The following is a 16,600-nucleotide window of genomic DNA, read 5'->3' on the forward strand; positions in this document are numbered from 1 at the left end:
GGGGGAAAATATGATTTTTTTGTGTGTGCAAATTTATTACAAATAAAAAACAGAAATCCCTTATTTACAGAAATATTCAGAACCTTTGCTATGAGACTCGAAATTGAGCTCAGGTGCATCCTGTTCCCATTGATCACCCTTCTGAGGAAGGGTACAAAAAATGTCTGCAGCATTTAAGGCCCACATGAACATGGCCTCCATCATTCTTAAATGGAAGAAGTTTGGAACCACCAAGACTCTTCTTAGAGCTGGCCGCCCGGCCAAACTGAGCAATGGGGGAGAAGGGCCTTGGTCAGAGAGGTGACCAATAACCCGATGCTCACTCTGACAGAGCTCCAGAGTTCCTCTGTGGAGCTGGGCGAACCGTCCAGAAGGACAACCATCTCCGAAGCACACCCCCAATCAGGGCTTTATGGTAGAGTGCCAGACAGAAGACACTCCTCAGTTAAAGGCACACGACAGCCTGCTTGGAGTTTGCCAAAAAGCACCTTAAGGACTCTCAGACCATGAGAAACAAGATTCTCTGGACTGATGAAACCAAGATTGAACTATTTGGCCTGAATGCCAAGTGGCACGTCTGCAGGAAATCTGGCACCATCCCTACGATGAAGCATGGTGGTGGCAGCATCATGTTGTGGGGATGTTTTTCAGCGGCAGGGACTGGGAGACTAGTCATGATCGAGGGAAAGATGAACGGAGAAAAGTATAGAGACATCCTTGATGAAAACCTGCTCCAGAGCGCTCTGGACCTCAGACTGGGGCGAAGGTTCACCATCCACCGACCCTAGCACACAGCCAACGCAGGGGTGGAGTCGGGACAAGTGTCTAAATGTCCTTGAGTGGCCCAGCCAGAGCCCGGACTTGAACCCAAACTAACATCGTTGGAGAGACCTGAAAATAGCTGTGCAGCGACACTCCCCATCCAAACTGACAGAGCTTGAGAGGCTCTGTAGAGAAGAATGGGAGAAACTCCCCAAATACAGGTGTGCCCAGCTTGTAGTGTCATACCCAAGAAGACTCAAGGCAGTAATCGCTGCCAAAGGTGCTTCAAAGTAAAGGGTCTGAAAACTTATGTAAATATAATATTTACGTTTTTTGCTTCATCATTATGGGGTAGTGTGTGTAGATTGATGAGGAAAAATAATTACTGTTACATTACTGTTACTAAGGCTGTAACTTAACATAATGTGGAAAAATTCAAGGGGTCTGAATACTTTCCGAATGCTTTTTAACAGTAATGTACACTAGACCTCAGAGGGAGTGTCCTCACCTGTAGGGCTTATCGTAGGAGTTGACCCCAGCAAAGGACTGGCTCCTAGTGATGGATCTGGAAAGGACTCGGCGCGACGGGCGCATGGAAAGGGACATGGAGGACACAGCTCTGGAGGGACTCCCTGCAGAGACAAGAGGGGGAAGGCTTTAGAAGTTACACAGTGACAGACAAAATGGGGCCAGTTTGGAATTTGTCCTCAGGCACTGCAGGAAAATGTCAAAATGAGAAGAGCAGAATTTTTTTTACAATTGAATCCGGCTTCCATTGGCATTGTTCTTTCACAGGAACTCAATTATGCCATGAGTTTATTCTCAAATACACATTTCTTGAAATCTTGATAGGTCTATGCACTTTATCCTTATGAATCAAAATGGACATTTTTCAAACTGTGTTCCCTAATAAGCTGCAGGGGCTCCACACTTGTAACGCCCGGGGTGTAGTGGAGGAAGAAGTCAGGCGCAGGAAGCAGAGAGTTCAGGGTAGCACTACTTTTAATGCACCACAACGGTGAAACAACGCCAACCCAAACAAATGCCCCAAACACGGGGAACTTAAACAGTCCAGCAAAATACAAACACACAGACAACTGTGACCTACAGCCGTGTACACGCGTACACTGAAATAATCCCGCACAACCAGCAGGCGGGCCGGCTGGTAAATAAAGCCCAACCAATTAGCCTAAACTAAACACAGGTGCAACTAATAAACAGAAAGGGGGGAAAAGGGATCAGTGGCAGCTAGTAGGTCGGTGACGACGACCGCCACCCGAACAGGAAGGGGAGCCACCTTTGGTAGGAGTCGTGACAACACTCCTGGGACAAATACCAGTTCTTCACATCAAAGCATCTTATTATACTGTAAATGCAGCCCTGAGAGCTCTTGGAGAGATTATGTAAGAAAACATTTAATCTCGTGCCTTGGAGAGATGTTTATCGGTATCTCTTTTGCATGAACAGTGATATGCAGATAGTTTGTTGTTTTTGGTTTAAAAGTACCAGCAAGTTGTCTAATTATCTGACAGATCAGTTAGTTTTAGGGTGTGGCAAATATACAGGTTCAAATGTTCTGACATGTCAACATTCATTTGGTTATCCAACTTTCAACAAGCCATAATTTGTCATAATGCATCTGCCATAATGCATTCAGCAACTCAAAATGTTACATGTCAAAAGGCAGTCAGACTATTTCTGTATTTTAGGCCTGTCTCCCCCCCCCCACATCCTCTGTATGCCTCCATATTCCCTCGCTCTTCCTGTGGTGCAAGGTCAAGCAGCGAGGGTACTGTGTGTCACCATTTCCACACTGGAAACAAAAGACCAGTGAAGATCAAGGGATAACAGAGACACAGTGCAGACTGCAAACACATTACTGCTGCCTGCCCACTATCTCTGTGCTCTACCACCCACGCTCTTCCTCTAGAGCTGCCTGCCCACTATCTCTGTGTTCTACCACCCACGCTCTTCCTCTAGAGCTGCCTGCCCACTATCTCTGTGCTCTACCACCCACGCTCTTCCTCTAGAGCTGCCTGCCCACTATCTCTGTTCTCTACCACCCACGCTCTTCCTCTAGAGCTGCCTGCCCACTATCTCTGTGCTCTACCACCCACGCTCTTCCTCTAGAGGTGCCTGGCCACTATCTCTGTGCTCTACCACCCACGCTCTTCCTCTAGAGGTGCCTGGCCACTATCTCTGTGCTCTACCACCCACGCTCTTCCTCTAGAGGTGCCTGGCCACAGCACAACATTACAACCATGTTGCACTTGTATCAAGGAAGATAGTAGTGCAGGGATGAGAGAGAAAGAGGAATAGAGAGATTTCCCCATCTAGATAAACTGTGCGTCTCAGAGTTCATTGTGAGTAAATGAGCATTGGTGTACCAGGCCCTGACACTGGGGATTTTGTCACAGCATTAGTAACATCATCACACAGGCCCCAAACAAGGATCTTTTAGATGGGAGAAGAAGAGGGAGTGATTGAGACGAGATTACACACACACCAAATCGCTGGGGACTCCCGACCGGGACAACAGCCCCACACAGAGAGAGACAGGCCCTGTGACGTTAGGAAGCCTCAGGTGAGGCAACCTCAAGCACAAAGATTTTAGCTTCAATACACAGACTCAGTCCTATTACACACAAATCAAATATACATTTCAACTGTTCTCCCCAGGAGGAAGTGTAATTATTATTGTCAATGGTAACCACAGTTCTACTGAGCATTGTGATTTTGTCAAGCCCTGTTAGTTTGATCGGTGTTGTCTTGTTTGGTCAGCAGCAGTGATATGAGTTCCTTAGATACAGAGATGCATTCAGGCCCTTAGGAAGGAAGTCAAGGTTTATTTTGAACTTGTGGTAGACAGGAAACAGCAGTCACAGCTACAAATGCCTCACGTCATAAAACACAGAACTGAGCTGGCCATCTACGCTCAATACAATTCACTACATCCAATTGAGTCCCCATAGCCCAACACTCATTCCCTACAGTAGCATTTCATCTATGTCCATATCACTCAGCAAAACCCAGCCAAGAAGAAGGGTCTGTGAGCGTGAAACCTATAGAGAGACGAGGGAGAGGTCATACAGCTCGAAACAGAACTACAGTAAATATCATATGTAAAATTAATATTTCACTCAATTCAGTGAAATCTAAAGTCTGCCTGGTGAAAAATGTATATTTAATCACATACTGATCCCTGGTAAGATGATTTCCCTGATAAGTCAATTAGAGGCCTTTTACAATCAATCAGTCAACTGTGCTACTGCAAACAGCTCAGACTCACAAACAAACCCAGAGACACCCAGCTGCCAAACCCAAGGCAGAGGAAATGGTGACATTCTACAGGAAGTCTGAAGTCGGAAACTCTAGAAAGGAAGATGGTTGAGGAAAACAAAACTCTAGAACAGGCCAGATACTGAGATAAAGCTCTCTGCCTGGAATATTGACTGAACCCATTTTCTTTTCCTTCAATACGGACAGAGACCGAAAGAGGCAAAACAAGCTAAATCAAATGCAAAAAGGGGATCATGGAGCGTGAGGGATGGAGAGACTAATACATAGTTGCACCTCTTCACTATAAACTGGAAATTATATTTGGCATATGATAGTTTCTGTGCCATATGCAGTACATTTGAGGAACCACTAGTATTTCTTTACACACAAATCATATACTGTGCCAAAACATATTTAAGTATACGCCTTTGCAGCTGGTAGTACACGGCACTTACTGCACATCTTCAAGAGGATCCTTCTCATCATGGGCATCACGTAGTAAACAGGACACAGGTAAGCGACACATTATCCTTTCTTCACTCAGCCTTGGATGAATACCTTGCTGCACCGCCACCCACACGCAGTGCACCGAGTCAACCATCCCAACAATACACCCTGCCTGTCCTGCCTGGTTCCTACCTGTCCCAGAAGAGGATAGGTCAGCCTGGGAATAAACAGGGAGATCACACGATGGGGAAATCTATTGAGCGTAACAAACATAAAACCAGGAGAGTCGTACGCCACATAACTACAGGCTTCCATCGGGTTCCATGATGAGTGTGGTGTTGCTGGACAGGGTGTGAAGCCCATAGACATGGTTACACCCATTGTTCTGCTGCCTGGCTGGCCCCGTTCCTGAACAGTTCTAGAAGGGGGAAAAAAAGCACACAGGCGTCACCCACTCCATCATACCCACTCTGATCCACCCTCTGCATCATGATGCACATCAAAGCATCACCCTTCTCATCTTAATGTGTATATCACACCTGCAGGTCAAATGAGTATCTTGGGTGTTTATAAGCAAGGGAGTTGTTTATGTGGTCTCTGTCTTGTGTTGAGTCTGTGAATGAGTGTGTTAGAAAACACACCGTCTGTTTTGTGATCAGCCACAGAGAGAGGTGCAGCTGGAGTAACAAAAGCACTATTGACATGGCCAAGGGACAGCCAATGGGGACGGACATGGCCTCAGATACAGGCTTCACCCCTTATCAACCAGCCGGTCTCCCTCTAACATTCCAAACACAGCAGAGATACGCAGGGTCTACTGTCCCCTGGGGCACACAGGCCCTGAAAAACACAGGCACAGTAGACCACTCAGAACAGATGGTCACAGGACTGGGCCAGGGTCCCAGGAATGATCAGCAGTGGGGGTAGGGTGAAGGGGTGGTAGGGCATACCAGTTCCCTAATACAACACTGAGCTGAGGGACAGGGGAAGGGCTAGCCGGCTCCAAAAACAACACTGGGGACAGACAAAATGGTTCAACAAGCTTTAAAAAAAAAACACAAAAGTACAAGAGTAGAGAGGCACTTAGCACCACAAAATACAGCAAGTAGACATTTCTGGGTCACCCAGTAACCCCACGTGCAGTATAAACATCCTTTACTGACCTTATATAACCATTAAAGCTCTGGATTATGGGAAATAAACTGGAACCCTATAACACACTGACTGGATGGTTCGAGCCCTGAAATGCTGACTGGCTGAAAGCTGTGGTATATCAGACCGTATACCATGGGTATGACAAAACATGTATTTTTACTGCTCTAATTACATTGGTAACCAGTTTTATAATAGCAAAAAGGCACTTTGGGGGTTTGTGATACATGACCAATATACCACAGCTAAGGCCTGTATCCTAGCACTCGCGCTGTGCATTAGAACAGCCCTTAGCTGCAGTATATTGGCCATATACCACACCCCCACGGGTCTTATTGCCTAAATAAAGAATGATCAAATTTCCAAGCAGTAGGGCTAAGCATCATCTCTCTAACCATCAACCTTTTGGTGAGCTTAAATAAGAAAAAAAAGGAAATCAAAACAAGCTAATGAGGAAACTAAATGAGTCACTGTTTATATTGAAATTATTGGGTTTATGCTTGGTGCTCCCTCCCTCGACAGATCCAGGATATGATCAGCAGGTTGGTTCCTGATCCTAATGGCCCCCGGCTAGGAGTCATGTGTCCGCTCTCTATGAGAAAGCCCCTAAAACACGTGTGTCCCTTTCCTTCCCTTCTCTCAACCAGAGCCTTAAAAAAGCCCCTCTCCATCCACCCCCTTCTCAATTCTTCTCACCAGTCCTCCACTCCTGTTCTACAGTTATCTAACACCTCCACTGAATTAAGAGATCAGATATGATTCAAATTTAATACTGTTTACCAGACTCATCGCAGTGCTCTGATTTCAGTCAAGCCCCCTAGTCACTGTCCATTGTCTCAAAGTCCATGGGTATGTTTAAAACACAGGCCATGAGGGACAGGTTTGAAATACTGTTCCTCAAATCTCCACAACAACAGGACCTGACCAGAGTGTGACCAAATCATAAGCATAACCCACATATTGAAGGACCAACCCTAGGGTATGTTAGTAAGTCACAGACAGCCACAGCACTGCATGAACACAGGTGTTGACACACTGCCCCTCGAAAAAGCTGGTCTACCTCAACGCCCCCTAACACAGATCTGTGGGGCCGACGACCTTCAAAGACCCATTTGTTTCCTCCCTACAGACCAAATTAAACCACATTAATTTAAACATCCAGTGGGAGACCACCTGGGAGTTACCACACAACTACAGTCACCCCCCTCGACCACAAACCTACAGAACACTGGGGACCGACTGAGACTGAGATAGTATAGCCAGAGTTGTTAGCAGGAAGAACAAGAATGGAAGAGGGGTTTCTTCCCCCTGCTTTCAGGGCAGTGCCAGGCAGACCAAACTTCAGATCTGACAAACAGGACTATGCAAAGCTGGAGAAGAGGAATACAGCCTTAAACAGAGAGAGATGGTGAGGGAACAGAGAGACAGCAAGAAAAACTAAACATCCACAATCAATGGTAAAACAGACTGAAAAAAATATGTATACACAAATTGGTATGGGTTAAGCGCGAGGTAACATTTTTACAACATGCCTCCATTGCCTGATACTGTGAGAAATACTTCAAAACAAGGAACTACACCAAAATCACCTCACACTTACAGTCTACCAACACCACCATTCCAAAACAAGAGTAACACTACAGACAAAACTAACATACCACCACTTCAAAACTCCATTGTACCCTAGAACACAATAGAACTATATCAAGTCTACAAGCCCTGCTGGTTAACAGGGGGAAAGGGTACCTCCATATCCACTGTACATCTTTGCTAGTGTTGTGGCTTCCTCTCAGTGTTGACCACCCAGACCAGGAGAGGTTTCCTTGGGTCTAATCAAGTAAAGAGATCCACAGACAGCGATCCAGCAACAGAGATCCAGCAACATCTACTCATCTGAAGTTTAATCTCTGGCCCAGAAGAAAGGGAGCGCAGAGCAGAGGCGCTGCCAGGAAATGGGAAGGCGGTCACCCTCCCAGCAGCCCTCTCCTCCTCCGGCTTCCTCTATTCTTCCCTGGCTGACATCACACTCTTCCTGCCTCTCCCAGCAAGACCAGCACATTGTTTCCAAATCATAAATTACATGTAATTATACATTTGTGTTCTCGACTGCAATTATATACCATAAATAGTACCCCAAATAGCTTTGTGTAAAAGATTGACAACTAAAAGGGACCCCAAGAAAAGTGTTCATCTTGAAACTTAACTCAGCCCTTAGAATTTTTCCTTGACTCATAAGCGCAACTCAAGACTGTGATAACAGAACACAATGAGGTGATCCTTATCAGCCTTGAGTCATTTAGCCTTGACAAATCCCTACTTGTCTTGGCCTGCCAGACTGTCTATCGATGTTGTAAAGGGTTTACAATAAATACCCAGACACCCCAGAGCATGATGCACCAAATAGGAAATTAAAGCTCACATCTCCCTCAGAAACACAGCTGGTCTTCCCCCATCTTACAAGATTGCATACTTCAAGTGGAACTGCATGTTGTCCAACAAAAATTCCAGAGATGACAGACTCCTTAAATCTTGTGTGATCAGTAACTTGTGTGATGACCAAGTCTAATTCTCAACAGCACACCTTGAATAGTGTTTAGTTAAAGACAAGACAGGCAAAATAAACTTGAGAACCTGACTGCAAGCTTATGATCACACTGAAGGTGACACAGCTCTAGTTCAGGTTCTTAACCGGATTAGGTATATGGCTGCGCTTTACGCTGAGGAATGAAAGTAATGGTAACAATAACCTAAAAGGCACATCAGTCACTGTCAGCAGTATGCCATCAGAATAACAGTTATTAGTCAACTGTTGCAACATGCCAAAAACTACAATGACTATAAAATCAGCAGAGCACAGTCTGACGAAAGTGGAGTGAGAATAGATGGGTATCTGCAAATACAAAACAGACTGGTTTATGAAATACCGTTTCTCATTGGACTTTTCCCCCCATAACTCAGGCCACTGCCCTTCTCCTGGAGGCAAAGACCTGGTTTTAATGTCTTCAACATGAGACACACAGTGCTCTGTATTATCTACAAATTTCCAGAGAGAGGGAAGCTTTAAACTACATATTTGGCTATTATTTCAGCCCAAGCCTCTCTTGCTGCACATTCAGCATTCACTCAGATTACATTTTAATGACAGCCATTAGGGCTGCACGATATAGGCAAAACAATGTGATTTTTTTTTTAACCAAATACATTTGCAATTTAACTCACGATATATATCAAAACACTTGAACTGTTGAAAGCATATACAGTGGGGCAAAAAAGTATTTAGACAGCCACCAATTGTGCAAGTTCTCCCACTTAAAAAGATGAGAGGCCTGTAATTTTCATCATAGGTACACTTCAACTATGACAGACAAAATGAAAAAAAAATCCAGAAAATCACATTGTATGATTTTTAATGAATTTATTTGCAAATTATGGTGGAAAATAAGTATTTGGTCAATAACAAAAGTTTCTCAATACTTTGTTATATACCCTTTGTTGGCAATGACAGAGGTCAAACGTTTTCTGTAAGTCTTCACAAGGTTTTCACACACGGTTGCTGGTATTTTGGCCCATTCCTCCATGCAGATCTCCTCTAGAGCAGTGATGTTTTGGGGCTGTTTCTGGGCAACACGGACTATCAACTCCCTCCAAAGATTTTCTATGGGGTTGAGATCTGGCTAGGCCACTCCAGGACCTTGAAATGCTTCTTACGAAGCCACTCCTTCGTTGCCCGGGCGGTGTGTTTGGGATCATTGTCACGCTGAAAGACCCAGCCACGTTTCATCTTCAATGCCCTTGCTGATGGAAAGAGGTTGTCACTCAAAATCTCACGATACATGGCCCCATTCATTCTTTCATTTACACGAATCAGTCGTCCTGGTCCCTTTGCAGAAAAACAGCCCCAAAGCATGATGTTTCCACCCCCATGCTTCACAGTATTCTTTGGATGCAACTCAGCATTCTTTGTCCTCCAAACACGACGAGTTGAGTTTTTACCAAAAAGTTATATTTTGGTTTCATCTGACCATATGACATTCTCCCAATCTTCTTCTGGAGCATCCAAATGCTCTCTAGCAAACTTCAGACGGGCCTGGATATGTACTGGCTTAAGCAGGGGGACACATCTGGCACTGCAGGATTTGAGTCCCTGGCGGCGTAGTGTGTTACTGATGGTAGGCTTTGTTACTTTGGTCCCAGCTCTCTGCAGGTTATTCACTAGGCCCCACCGTGTGGTTCTGGGATTTTTGCTCACCGTTCTTGTGATCATTTTGACCCCACGGGGTGAGATCTTGCATGGAGCCCCAGATCGAGGGAGATTATCAGTGGTCTTGTATGTCTTCCATTTCCTAATAATTGCTCCCACAGTTGATTTCTTCAAACCAAGCTGCTTACCTATTGCAGATTCACTCTTCCCAGCCTGGTGCAGGTCTACAATTTTGTTTCTGGTGTCCTTTGACAGCTCTTTGGTCTTGGCCATAGTGGAGTTTGGAGTGTGACTGTTTGAGCTTGTGGACAGGTGTCTTTTATACTGATAACAAGTTCAAACAGGTGCCATTAATACAGGTAACAAGTGGAGGACAGAGGAGCCTCTTAAAGAAGAAGTTACAGGTCTGTGAGAGCCAGAAATCTTGCTTGTTTGTAGGTGACCAAATACTGATTTTCCACCATAATTTGCAAATAAATAAATTAAAAATCCTACAATGTGATTTTCTGGATTTGTTTTTCTCATTTGTCTGTCATAGTTGAAGTGTACCTATGATGAACATTACAGGCCTCTCATCTTTTTAAGTGGGAGAACTTGCACAATTGGTGGCTGACTAAATACTTTTTTGCCCCACTGTATATAAAATGAGGTGGAAGGCAGAGTTATTCTTGTTTGGAACAATCTGTTGACCGCATTTGACCTAACAGAACAGCATGCAAACTTAGTGTGGGAAGCAGCTGCAATAGGAGATAAAAACTGAGTAACTATTAAAAAAAAGAAGAATTACATACGCTGCTGAGTGGCTGTTTAAAGTATTCCATGCGATATGGAACTCTTGCGATATGGATATTGCACATGTCAATATTGCGATTTCGATCAGAATTCTATTAATTGTGCATCCCTATCCCCCCAGATCCAAATGCATCACTCCATCACCCACATGGTGAGGTGTTTACATCAAAATAGAAAAATGTGCACAATCGGTGAATATTATGCACACAAACCCAGTTTTCATTAAACACACCCACAACCACACAAAGAACCAAGTAAACAAGACAATATATATGGTGTTTACCCATATATCCAAATGGGGCGGCAGGGTAGCCTAGTGGTTAGAGCGTTGGACTAGTAACCGGAAGGTTGTGAGTTCAAACCCCCGAGCTGACAAGGTACAAATCTGTCGTTCTGCCCCTGAACAGGCAGTTAACCCACTGTTCCCAGGCCGTCATTGAAAATAAGAATTTGTTCTTAACTGACTTGCCTGGTTAAATAAAGGTAAAAATAAAAAAAAAAATAAAAAAAAAACCATGCCACAACAGTCACTGAGGGATTCTAACAAGTCCAGACATTACCAACCATCAGCAGAATTACATTTTGCACACTCGGACATACAGGAGAACTAGCTGACATTGAACTAGGACAGTGATTGGCTGGGCAGTTTCTTTGGAAAATAGTAGTCTGTCAGAACCAGTCAAATGGAAACTCAGCAAAAAAAATAAGTCCTCTCACGAGCGTGTTTATTTTCAGCAAACTTAACATGTGTAAATACTTGTATGAACATAAGATTCAACAACAGACAAACTGAACAAGTTCCACAGACATGTGACAAACATAAATGGAATAATGTGTCTCTGAATAAAGGGGGGGGGGGGGGGGGGGGGGTAACAGTCAGTATCTGGTGTGGCCACCAGCTGCATTAAGTACTGCAGTGCATCTCCTCCTCATGGACTCCATCAGATTTGCCAGTTCTTGCTGTGGGATGTTACCACACTCTTCGACCAAGGCACCTGCAAGTTCCCTGACATTTCTGGGGGGAGATGTAAGGCAGGTCCTCACCAGACAACAGGACTACAAGCCCTCAGTCCAGCCTCTCTCAGCCTATTGCAGACAGTCTGAGCACTGATGGAGGGATTGTGTGTTCCTGGTGTAACTCGGGCAGTTGTTGTTGCCATCCTGTACCTGCCCCGCAGGTGTGATGTTCGGGTGTACCAATCCTGTTCAGGTGTTACACGTGGTCTGCCACTGCGAGGACGATCAGCTGTCTGTCCTGTCTCCCTGTAGCGCTGTCTTCGGTGTCTCACAGTACGGACATTGCAATTTATTGCCCTGTCCACATCTGCAGTCCTCATGCCTCCTTGCAGCATGCCTAATGCACATTCACGCAGATGAGCAGGGACCCTGGACATCTTCCGTTTGGTGTTAGAGTCAGTAGTAAGGCCTCTTTAGTGTCCTAAGTTTTTATAACTGTGCCCTTAGTGTCTTAACGACCGTTCCACAGGTGCATGTTCATTAATTGTTTATGGTTCATTGAACAAGCATGGGAAACAGTGTTTAAACACTTTACAATGAAGATCTGTGAAGTTATTTGGATTTTTACGAATTATCTTTGAAAGACAGGGTCCTGAAAAAGGAAGGTTTCTTTTTTTGCTGAACTTAGTAAGAAAGGGAGTCAAGGTGATTTAAATCAATGTGGTCTGTTAACCACGTCTTTTTCAGAGCCGATGTGAAAAATATCAGAATTGGGCTGCCAGTCTAAACGCAGACTGTCGCAGCCGCCAATCTTTTTTTCACTGATTCTTCTTTTGACCAGCACTGAAAAAGAGCCAATGTGAAAATATCTTTATACATCAGATCTTATCTGATTGGTCAAAAGACCAAATACTGTAAAAAAGATCATCTCAAGAAGAAATCGGCCCATGGCAAAATCTAGTGGATGATGCCTGCTGTTCATTGTACCTGCAGCATTCCATGGGAGACTAGTATAGAGTAGCCTACTTTGTGAAAGGGAGGTGTGAAAAGGGGCTCAGTACCCCTTGACCTCAGAGTGCTGATAGTGTGATGGAGGATAAGCAGGGGGAAATCGGGAAAGGAGCGGCCGCCCAGAGTGAGAAGTGGGCTGGGGATTTAGTTCTCAGTTGAGCTCTTATCTCCTGGGAGGCAGCTGTCCCCACCAAACTGGGAAAACTACTCTTCAGAGCTACACAGTCACTGCACCTGTGCCTCGCACAGAGAGGAGCGAGAACGAAAGAGAACACATACAGTAGTCGTGCACATGCACAGTAAAGAGTGCATTCCTTCTTATCACAGTTTCTCTCTTGTACCACCTTCGCAGGTTTCACCACGAAGTACGGAATGTCAATTTCCTTCACTGCTCTCATCTCATACAAAGTCTTCTTTGCGCAGTCCTAGATCAGCTTGGGGTTCTGTCTTGACCAGAGAAAGGCCTGAAACGCTCTCTGAAACTTCAAACATTAGGTTTAGGTTTAACATTAAAGATGCATACACTTTTGTGACAGCCATAATGGCAGATGATTGGAGTGACACCGCCTGCTACTGTATCATTGCCTATCACAAAGCAGGAAGAGATAGCGATAGCTACACAAGGTAATCACAAAAAGCCCTGACACCTGGATCTGGGAGCATATCTGAAGGGGATTTACCTAACCGTCTGGATTTATTTGGTCTACAATTAATCATTACGGCAAAAATCAGTACTTCCCTGCTGTTGCACCTTGGTGCCGTTCAAGCCAAGGTAGACCCGCCCCCACTTCCCCATAGCCTCACTCAACACCAAGCACTCTATTCCCCAAAACCACCCCACAGTGCAGAGAACACATTCTTTCCATTATTAACGTGCCACTAGCCCTTTGTCTCAAATACAGCAGGTGTGTTTGTTTTCCACTCACCCTCTGATTTTTAAGTCCAAAATGAGGTTTACCTATTAAAACTGTGCTGTTTGAGCAGGTGGCAAGGAATTTGATAGACACAGCTAAATCTACATGTATAAGACTTCATATGTGGAGTTGCCCTGCACAGCCCAGAGGACATTCTACTGTCTGTCATTCTGTGTCCCGATCCAGTCCACATATTCTACTCCTAAATGCACAAAACTGTAATTATGTTGACACCAAATAGAAACGATGCGTGCCACTGCACTGTAGAGAGATGAGGAGCAAGCAGTGGCTGTGCACTCGTGGCTCTCATTTGCATCACTTGTCACTCTGATCTTAAAGGGACAGCGCAAGATTTTGGCAATGAAGTGCTTTTTCTACTTACCCAGAGTCAACTGAGGTAAACACTGAAAGTGCAATAGTCATCCAAGATGACCATACCCTGACCAGGCCCAACCCAGCTTTTCTTCAGCAGTAAGCTAGCAAGTATGTAGGGCTCAGTGGAGAATGACTTCCCCCTCTCATTGAACCATGAAGTTCAAGGCCGACCGGGGTACTGCAGGCTGCTGTTTTCACAAAGAAGGGTCTCCATTATAGTCAATGGGAAAACGGCAATCTTCATGTACAATCTTTGTGTAAATATTAGTTTTTTTCTAAGACAATCATGGTACCAACACTTGCTTATATTACACCAGATGTATGCTCTTGAACCAATTTATATATAGATATATTTTTTTTTTAAATCACACACACACACACACACACACACACACACACACACACACACACACACAGAAGTTAAGGATATTTTATATTTCAGTGCAGCCGGACAATGAATTCAGACCCCTTCCATTTTTCCACATTTTGTTACGTCACAGCCATATTCTAAAATAGATTAAATAAAACAAGTCCTCATCTACACACACTACCCTATAATGACAAAGCAAAAACAGGTTAATAAAATGTTTGCAAATGTATTAAAAATAAAAAACAGAAATACCTTGTTTATAGTATTCAGAGGCGTTGCTATGAGACTCGAAATTGAGCTCCAGTTCATCCTGTTTCCATTAATCATTAAGGTCTCACAGTTGACAGTGGCCGCTGGCCGCCTGTGCAATCGGGGGAGAAGGGCCTTGTGTCAGGGAGGTGACCAAGAATATGATGGTCCATCTGAAAGAGCTCCAGAGTTCCTCTGTGGAGATGGCAGAACCTTCCAGAAAGAGAACCATCTCTGCAGCACTCCACCAATCAGACCTTTATGGTAGAGTGTCCAGACGTGGGCCCCTCCTCCGTAAAAGGCACATGACAGCCAGCTTGGAGTTTGACAAAAGGCACATGAAGATTCTTTGGTCTGATGAAACAAAGATGATGAACTCTTTGGCCTAAATGCCAAGCTTCACATCTGCAGGAAACCTGGCACCATCCCTACGGTGAAGCATGGTGGTGGCAGCATCATGCTGTGTGAATGTTTTCAGCAGCAGGGTCTGGGAGACTAGTCAGGATCGAGTGACAGATGAATGGTGCAAAGTACAGAGAGATCCTTGATGAAGTCCTCTGAGCTCTGGAGTAGGTTCTCAGTCTGATGTGAAGGTTCACCTTCTGACAGTACTACGACCCTACACACACAGCCAAGACAATGTAGGAGTGGCTTCAGGACAAGTCTCTGAATGTCTTTGAGTGGCCCAGCCAGAGCCCGGACTTGAACCCCGGTTGAACGTCTCTGGAGAGATTTGAAAATAGCTGTGCAGCGACGCTCCCCATCCAACCTGACAGAGCTTGAGAGGATCTGCAGAGAAGAATGGGAGAAACTCCCCAAATACAGGTGTGCCAAGTATGAAGCATCATACCCAAGAAGACTCAAGGATGTAATCGCTGCCAAAGGTGCTTCAACAAAGTACTGAGTAGTTAAGTAAATGTGATAACAAAATGTGGAAATAGTTAAGGGTTCTGAATACTTTCTGAATGCACTGTAGTTGCTACCGGCAGCCTGCTACCGGCAGCCTGCATTACCCCGTTTGGGCTTCAACTTAAGACCGTCAATGAGAGGGAGCAGCACTGAGCTAGCCTGCAATGTCACTTCCTGGACTAGCTCAAACTGTGCATGTTATATCTTGACAATCTCCACCATGACGTCATCTTAGTTGCTAAAAATCTACTTCCTTGACTCAAATGTGCCATTGAGTCTTCACATAGAAATGAATGGTGTGACATCATTGATGGGTTCATCCATTTATATATATACACACCAGCTATTGTAGGGCTGCTGGCTGAGGAGTTGCAAATTCCATTTCTCCAACCGTGGCTTGAACACAAGTCATCCTATGCATTTATGGTATGTAGCTAAATACACAAACAAATGTAATATTTTGTTGAAGATACAGTATCTCTCGCTTTGAGATTTAGGATCCAGCCATTCAACTGATCTCCTCTCTTAATGAGGCCATTAAAGTCACTGATTAACGATCTGCCAACAGGCCCTTGTTTCCCCGATGCCTGCACCAAGACTGAGCAGGAGAGTGGGGCCAACAAATACTGCTCTAATTTAGACCCTTTTAAAAGTTACTGAGTGGCAAAGGGTTACCGTGCTTTGCAATTGTAATCATTTCATGTGCAGAGCTTATGGAGTGATTGCAGTGCTAACAGAAATTGTATTTGAATTCCATAACTTTGAATTTGTATTAGGATATTGAATTATATTTAATCTGGATGGTCTGGTACCATCTGGGCAATTTAAAGTCATGATTGGGGACTTATTTGTGGAGGGATGTACATTTTTCTGGGTGATGTGACGTTTTATTTGTGCTTCCCATGACTGTGTTTTTGTATTTTAATGTGTATACAGTGCCTTGCGAAAGTATTCGGCCCCCTTGAACTTTGCGACCTTTTGCCACATTTCAGGCTTCAAACATAAAGATATAAAACTGTATTTTTTTGTGAAGAATTAACAACAAGTGGAACACAATCATGAAGTGGAACGACATTTATTGGATATTTCAAACTTTTTTAACAAATCAAAAACTGAAAAATTGGGCGTGCAAAATTATTCAGCCCCTTTACTTTCAGTGCAGCAAACTCTCTCCAGAAGTTC

General features: G+C 44.3%; 1 protein-coding gene across 5 annotated transcripts in view; it reads right to left on the bottom strand.

The window, feature by feature from the left end:
• LOC110494967 (rho family-interacting cell polarization regulator 1) overlaps nt 1-16,600 on the bottom strand; it is an 80,536-nt gene that overhangs the window by 41,851 nt on the left and 22,085 nt on the right. For 2 of the 5 annotated variants that reach the window (XM_021570354.2, XM_021570346.2), the window contains exons 1-3: nt 7,387-7,543; nt 4,497-4,906; nt 1,271-1,394 (exon numbers count right to left, since the gene is read on the bottom strand). In XM_021570354.2, coding sequence (XP_021426029.2) covers nt 1,271-1,394; nt 4,497-4,533 — 161 coding nt within the window. In that variant the 5' untranslated portion in view covers nt 4,534-4,906; nt 7,387-7,543. Of the gene's footprint in view, nt 1-1,270; nt 1,395-4,496; nt 4,907-7,386; nt 7,547-16,600 lie in introns of those variants that run through there. The other 3 variants (XM_021570331.2, XM_021570345.2, XM_021570339.2) reach the window with 3 other exon arrangements.

The sequence above is a fragment of the Oncorhynchus mykiss genome, chromosome 2 (genome assembly GCF_013265735.2).
Source record: "Oncorhynchus mykiss isolate Arlee chromosome 2, USDA_OmykA_1.1, whole genome shotgun sequence".
In the NCBI taxonomy this organism is placed as follows: domain Eukaryota; kingdom Metazoa; phylum Chordata; class Actinopteri; order Salmoniformes; family Salmonidae; genus Oncorhynchus; species Oncorhynchus mykiss.